The sequence below is a fragment of the Pseudorasbora parva genome, chromosome 16 (genome assembly GCF_024679245.1).
Source record: "Pseudorasbora parva isolate DD20220531a chromosome 16, ASM2467924v1, whole genome shotgun sequence".
Lineage (NCBI taxonomy): Eukaryota > Metazoa > Chordata > Actinopteri > Cypriniformes > Gobionidae > Pseudorasbora > Pseudorasbora parva.
In genome coordinates, this window is record NC_090187.1 from 44,378,806 (window position 1) to 44,386,305 (window position 7,500).

The 7,500-nt window shown below is 62.3% G+C and overlaps 1 protein-coding gene across 1 annotated transcript in view; it reads left to right on the forward strand.

The window, feature by feature from the left end:
- The window catches only part of fam219b (family with sequence similarity 219 member B), an 11,418-nt gene that overhangs the window by 3,523 nt on the left and 395 nt on the right, over window positions 1-7,500 (forward strand). The window contains exon 5 of the mRNA XM_067419893.1: window positions 1-21. This exon is cut by the window's left edge and continues 22 nt beyond it. Within this exon, the coding sequence (XP_067275994.1) occupies window positions 1-21 (21 nt within the window). The remainder of the gene's footprint in view (window positions 22-7,500) is intronic.

The window sequence follows — 7,500 nt, forward strand, 5'->3', positions numbered from 1 at the left end:
TCTGGATATTCCTCAGCAGAGGTTCGTTAAGGGCCTTGAAGGGTCCATAACACACACACACACACACACACACACACACACACACACACACGTTAATCTTGAGTATCTGTACAGTAGTGTTGATCCTTCATATCTCACAAGAGTCTTTACGCTCTCTCGGACACGCTCTCTCGGTCACGCTCTCTCGGACACGCTCTCTCGGTCACGCTCTCTCGGTCACGCTCTCTCGGTCATGCTCTCTCGGTCACGCTCTCTCGGTCACGCTCTCTCGACCGCTCTCTCGGTCACGCTCTCTTGGTCACGCTCTCTCGGACACGCTCTCTCGGTCACGCTCTCTCGGACACGCTCTCTCGGTCACGCTCTCTCGGTCACGCTCTCTCGGTCACGCTCTCTCGGACACGCTCTCTCGGTCACGCTCTCTCGGTCACGCTCTCTCGGTCACGCTCTCTCGGACACGCTCTCTCGGACACGCTCTCTCGGACACGCTCTCTCGGACACGCTCTCTCGGTCATGCTCTCTCTCGGACACGCTCTCTCGGACACGCTCTCTCGGTCACGCTCTCTCTCGGACACGCTCTCTCGGACACGCTCTCTCTCGGACACGCTCTCTCGGACACGCTCTCTCGGACACGCTCTCTCGGACACGCTCTCTCTCGGACACGCTCTCTCGGACACGCTCTCTCGGACACGCTCTCTCTCGGACACGCTCTCTCTCGGACACGCTCTCTCTCGGACACGCTCTCTCTCGGACACGCTCTCTCTCGGACACGCTCTCTCTCGGACACGCTCTCTCTCGGACACGCTCTCTCTCGGACACGCTCTCTCTCGGACACGCTCTCTCTCGGACACGCTCTCTCTCGGACACGCTCTCTCGGACACGCTCTCTCGGTCACGCTCTCTCGGACGCGCTCTCTCTCGGACACGCTCTCTCTCGGACACGCTCTCTCGGACACGCTCTCTCTCGGACACGCTCTCTCGGACACGCTCTCTCGGACACGCTCTCTCGGACACGCTCTCTCGGACACGCTCTCTCTCGGTCACGCTCTCTCTCGGACACGCTCTCTCTCGGACACGCTTTCTCTCGGTCGCGCTTTCTCTCGGTCGCGCTTTCTCTCGGACACGCTCTCTCTCGGACACGCTCTCTCTCGGTCACGCTCTCTCTCGGACACGCTCTCTCTCGGACACGCTCTCTCTCGGACACGCTCTCTCTCGGACACGCTCTCTCTCGGACACGCTCTCTCTCGGACACGCTCTCTCTCGGACACGCTCTCTCTCGGACACGCTCTCTCTCGGACACGCTCTCTCTCGGACACGCTCTCTCGGACACGCTCTCTCGGTCACGCTCTCTCGGACGCGCTCTCTCTCGGACACGCTCTCTCTCGGACACGCTCTCTCGGACACGCTCTCTCTCGGACACGCTCTCTCGGACACGCTCTCTCGGACACGCTCTCTCGGACACGCTCTCTCGGACACGCTCTCTCTCGGTCACGCTCTCTCTCGGACACGCTCTCTCTCGGACGCGCTTTCTCTCGGTCGCGCTTTCTCTCGGTCGCGCTTTCTCTCGGACACGCTCTCTCTCGGACACGCTCTCTCTCGGACACGCTCTCTCTCGGTCACGCTCTCTCTCGGACACGCTCTCTCGGTCACGCTCTCTCTCGGACACGCTCTCTCGGTCACGCTCTCTCTCGGACACGCTCTCTCGGACACGCTCTCTCTCGGACACGCTCTCTCGGTCACGCTCTCTCTCGGACACGCTCTCTCTCGGACACGCTCTCTCTCGGACACGCTCTCTCGGTCACGCTCTCTCTCGGACACGCTCTCTCTCGGTCACGCTCTCTCTCGGACACGCTCTCTCTCGGACACGCTCTCTCTCGGACACGCTCTCTCTCGGTCACGCTCTCTCGGTCACGCTCTCTCGGACACGCTCTCTCGGACACGCTCTCTCGGACACGCTCTCTCGGTCGCTCTCTCGATCGTTCTCTCGGACACGCTCTCTCGGACACGCTCTCTCTCGGACACGCTATCTCTCGGACACGCTCTCTCTCGGACACGCTCTCTCGGTCACGCTCTCTCTCGGTCACGCTCTCTCGGTCACGCTCTCTCGGTCACGCTCTCTCGGACACGCTCTCTCGATCGCTCTCTCTCGGACACGCTCTCTCTCGGACACGCTCTCTCTCGGACACGCTCTCTCGGTCACGCTCTCTCTCGGTCACGCTCTCTCTCGGACACGCTCTCTCTCGGACACGCTCTCTCTCGGACACGCTCTCTCTCGGTCACGCTCTCTCTCGGTCACGCTCTCTCTCGGACACGCTCTCTCGGTCACGCTCTCTCGGTCACGCTCTCTCTCGGTCACGCTCTCTCGGACACGCTCTCTCTCGGTCACGCTCTCTCGGTCACGCTCTCTCTCGGTCACGCTCTCTCTCGGACACGCTCTCTCGGTCACGCTCTCTCGGTCACGCTCTCTCGGACACGCTCTCTCTCGGACACGCTCTCTCTCGGACACGCTCTCTCTCGGTCACGCTCTCTCTCGGACACGCTCTCTCTCGGTCACGCTCTCTCTCGGTCACGCTCTCTCTCGGTCACGCTCTCTCTCGGACACGCTCTCTCTCGGTCACGCTCTCTCGGACACGCTCTCTCGGACACGCTCTCTCGGACACGCTCTCTCGATCACGCTCTCTCTCGGACACGCTCTCTCGGACACTCTCTCTCGGACACGCTCTCTCTCGGACACGCTCTCTCGGTCACGCTCTCTCTCGGACACGCTCTCTCTCGGTCACGCTCTCTCTCGGACACGCTCTCTCGGACACGCTCTCTCGGACACGCTTTCTCTCGGTCACGCTCTCTCTCGGACACGCTCTCTCGGACACGCTCTCTCTCGGACACGCTCTCTCGGTCACGCTCTCTCGGTCACGCTCTCTCTCGGTCACGCTCTCTCGGACACGCTTTCTCTCGGTCACGCTCTCTCTCGGACACGCTCTCTCGGACACGCTCTCTCGGACACGCTCTCTCTCGGACACGCTCTCTCGGTCACGCTCTCTCGGTCACGCTCTCTCTCGGTCACGCTCTCTCTCGGACACGCTCTCTCTCGGACACGCTCTCTCGGTCACGCTCTCTCTCGGACACGCTCTCTCTCGGTCACGCTCTCTCGGTCACGCTCTCTCGGTCACGCTCTCTCGGACACGCTCTCTCGGACACGCTCTCTCGGACACGCTCTCTCGGACACGCTCTCTCGGACACGCTCTCTCGGACACGCTCTCTCGGACACGCTCTCTCGGTCACGCTCTCTCGGACACGCTCTCTCGGACACGCTCTCTCGGTCGCTCTCTCGATCGTTCTCTCGGACACGCTCTCTCGGACTTGCTCTCTCGGACACGCTCTCTCGGACACGCTCTCTCTCGGACACGCTCTCTCTCGGACACGCTCTCTCGGTCACGCTCTCTCTCGGACACGCTCTCTCTCGGACACGCTCTCTCTCGGTCACGCTCTCTCGGACACGCTCTCTCGGTCACGCTCTCTCGGACACGCTCTCTCGGTCACGCTCTCTCGGTCACGCTCTCTCGGACACGCTCTCTCGATCGCTCTCTCTCGGACACGCTCTCTCAGGCACGCTCTCTCGGTCACGCTCTCTCTCGGTCACGCTCTCTCTCGGTCACGCTCTCTCTCGGACACGCTCTCTCTCGGACACGCTCTCTCTCGGACACGCTCTCTCTCGGACACGCGCTCTCTCGGACACGCGCTCTCTCGGACACGCTCTCTCTCGGTCACGCTCTCTCTCGGTCACGCTCTCTCTCGGACACGCTCTCTCGGTCACGCTCTCTCGGTCACGCTCTCTCGGACACGCTCTCTCGGTCACGCTCTCTCGGACACGCTCTCTCGGACACGCGCTCTCTCGGACACGCTCTCTCTCGGTCACGCTCTCTCTCGGTCACGCTCTCTCGGACACGCTCTCTCGGTCACGCTCTCTCGGTCACGCTCTCTCGGACACGCTCTCTCGGACACGCGCTCTCTCGGACACGCTCTCTCTCGGTCACGCTCTCTCTCGGTCACGCTCTCTCGGTCACGCTCTCTCTCGGTCACGCTCTCTCTCGGTCACGCTCTCTCTCGGTCACGCTCTCTCTCGGTCACGCTCTCTCGGTCACGCTCTCTCGGACACGCTCTCTCTCGGACACGCTCTCTCGGTCACGCTCTCTCTCGGTCACGCTCTCTCTCGGTCACGCTCTCTCGGACACGCTCTCTCGGTCACGCTCTCTCGGTCACGCTCTCTCGGACACGCGCTCTCTCGGACACGCTCTCTCTCGGTCACTCTCTCTCGGACGCGCTCTCTCTCGGTCACGCTCTCTCGGTCACGCTCTCTCTCGGTCACTCTCTCTCGGACGCGCTCTCTCTCGGACACGCTCTCTCTCGGACACGCTCTCTCTCGGTCACGCTCTCTCGGTCACTCTCTCTCGGACGCGCTCTCTCTCGGTCACGCTCTCTCGGTCACGCTCTCTCGGTCACGCTCTCTCGGACGCGCTCTCTCTCGGACGCGCTCTCTCTCGGACGCGCTCTCTCTCGGACGCGCTCTCTCTCGGTCACGCTCTCTCGGTCACGCTCTCTCGGACGCGCTCTCTCTCGGTCACGCTCTCTCTCGGTCACGCTCTCTCTCGGTCACGCTCTCTCTCGGTCACGCTCTCTCGGACGCGCTCTCTCTCGGTCGCGCTCTCTCTCGGTCACGCTCTCTCTCGGTCACGCTCTCTCGGACACGCTCTCTCGATCACGCTCTCTCTCGGACACGCTCTCTCTCGGACACGCTCTCTCTCGGTCACGCTCTCTCTCGGACACGCTCTCTCTCGGACACGCTCTCTCTCGCTCACGCTCTCTCGGTCACGCTCTCTCGGTCACGCTCTCTCGGTCACGCTCTCTCGGACACGCTCTCTCGGTCACGCTCTCTCGGTCACGCTCTCTCGGACACGCTCTCTCGGTCACGCTCTCTCTCGGACACGCTCTCTCTCGGTCACGCTCTCTCGGTCACGCTCTCTCGGTCACGCTCTCTCGGTCACGCTCTCTCGGTCACGCTCTCTCTCGGACACGCTCTCTCTCGGACACGCTCTCTCTCGGTCACGCTCTCTCTCGGTCACGCTCTCTCGGTCACGCTCTCTCTCGGTCACGCTCTCTCTCGGTCACGCTCTCTCGGTCACGCTCTCTCGGTCACGCTCTCTCGGTCACGCTCTCTCTCGGTCACGCTCTCTCTCGGTCACGCTCTCTCTCGGTCACGCTCTCTCTCGGTCACGCTCTCTCGGTCACGCTCTCTCGGTCACGCTCTCTCGGTCACGCTCTCTCGGTCACGCTCTCTCGGTCACGCTCTCTCGGACACGCTCTCTCGGTCACGCTCTCTCTCGGTCACGCTCTCTCGGTCACGCTCTCTCTCGGACACGCTCTCTCTCGGTCACGCTCTCTCTCGGTCACGCTCTCTCGGTCACGCTCTCTCTCGGTCACGCTCTCTCTCGGTCACGCTCTCTCTCGGTCACGCTCTCTCGGTCACGCTCTCTCTCGGTCACGCTCTCTCTCGGTCACGCTCTCTCTCGGTCACGCTCTCTCGGTCACGCTCTCTCTCGGTCACGCTCTCTCTCGGTCACGCTCTCTCGGTCACGCTCTCTCGGTCACGCTCTCTCGGTCACGCTCTCTCGGACACGCTCTCTCGGTCACGCTCTCTCTCGGACACGCTCTCTCTCGGACACGCTCTCTCTCGGTCACGCTCTCTCGGTCACGCTCTCTCTCGGTCACGCTCTCTCGGTCACGCTCTCTCTCGGTCACGCTCTCTCTCGGTCACGCTCTCTCGGTCACGCTCTCTCGGACGCGCTTTCTCTCGGACGCGCTTTCTCTCGGTCACGCTCTCTCGGACACGCTCTCTCGGACACGCTCTCTCGGACACGCTCTCTCGGACGCGCTCTCTCGGACGCGCTTTCTCTCGGTCACGCTCTCTCGGACACGCTTTCTCTCGGTCACGCTCTCTCGGACACGCTCTCTCGGACACGCTCTCTCGGACACGCTCTCTCGGACGCGCTTTCTCTCGGTCACGCTCTCTCGGACACGCTCTCTCGGACACGCTCTCTCTCGGACGCGCTTTCTCTCGGTCACGCTCTCTCGGACGCGCTTTCTCTCGGTCACGCTCTCTCGGACACGCTCTCTCGGACACGCTCTCTCTCGGACGCGCTTTCTCTCGGTCACGCTCTCTCGGACGCGCTTTCTCTCGGTCACGCTCTCTCGGTCACGCTCTCTCTCGGTCACGCTCTCTCGGACACGCTCTCTCTCGGTCACGCTCTCTCGGTCACGCTCTCTCTCGGTCACGCTCTCTCTCGGACACGCTCTCTCGGTCACGCTCTCTCGGTCACGCTCTCTCGGACACGCTCTCTCTCGGACACGCTCTCTCTCGGACACGCTCTCTCTCGGTCACGCTCTCTCTCGGACACGCTCTCTCTCGGTCACGCTCTCTCTCGGTCACGCTCTCTCTCGGTCACGCTCTCTCTCGGACACGCTCTCTCTCGGTCACGCTCTCTCGGACACGCTCTCTCGGACACGCTCTCTCGGACACGCTCTCTCGATCACGCTCTCTCTCGGACACGCTCTCTCGGACACTCTCTCTCGGACACGCTCTCTCTCGGACACGCTCTCTCGGTCACGCTCTCTCGGTCACGCTCTCTCTCGGACACGCTCTCTCTCGGTCACGCTCTCTCTCGGACACGCTCTCTCGGACACGCTCTCTCGGACACGCTTTCTCTCGGTCACGCTCTCTCTCGGACACGCTCTCTCTCGGACACGCTCTCTCGGACACGCTCTCTCTCGGACACGCTCTCTCGGTCACGCTCTCTCGGTCACGCTCTCTCTCGGTCACGCTCTCTCGGACACGCTTTCTCTCGGTCACGCTCTCTCTCGGACACGCTCTCTCGGACACGCTCTCTCGGACACGCTCTCTCTCGGACACGCTCTCTCGGTCACGCTCTCTCGGTCACGCTCTCTCTCGGTCACGCTCTCTCTCGGACACGCTCTCTCTCGGACACGCTCTCTCGGTCACGCTCTCTCTCGGACACGCTCTCTCTCGGTCACGCTCTCTCGGTCACGCTCTCTCGGTCACGCTCTCTCGGACACGCTCTCTCGGACACGCTTTCTCTCGGTCACGCTCTCTCGGACACGCTCTCTCGGACACGCTTTCTCTCGGTCACGCTCTCTCGGTCACGCTCTCTCGGACACGCTTTCTCTCGGTCACGCTCTCTCGGACACGCTCTCTCGGACACGCTCTCTCGGACGCGCTTTCTCTCGGACGCGCTCTCTCGGTCACGCGTTCTCTCGGTCACGCTCTCTCGGACACGCTTTCTCTCGGACGTCATGCTCTCTTGCAAAGCCCTTGGAGTGCCTAGAAAAGCGCTATCTAAATGTAATGAATTATTATTATTATTATTATTATTATTATTATTATTATTATAAGGACGCAGAAGGGTTGGTGATCTCCTGTGATGTGATGATG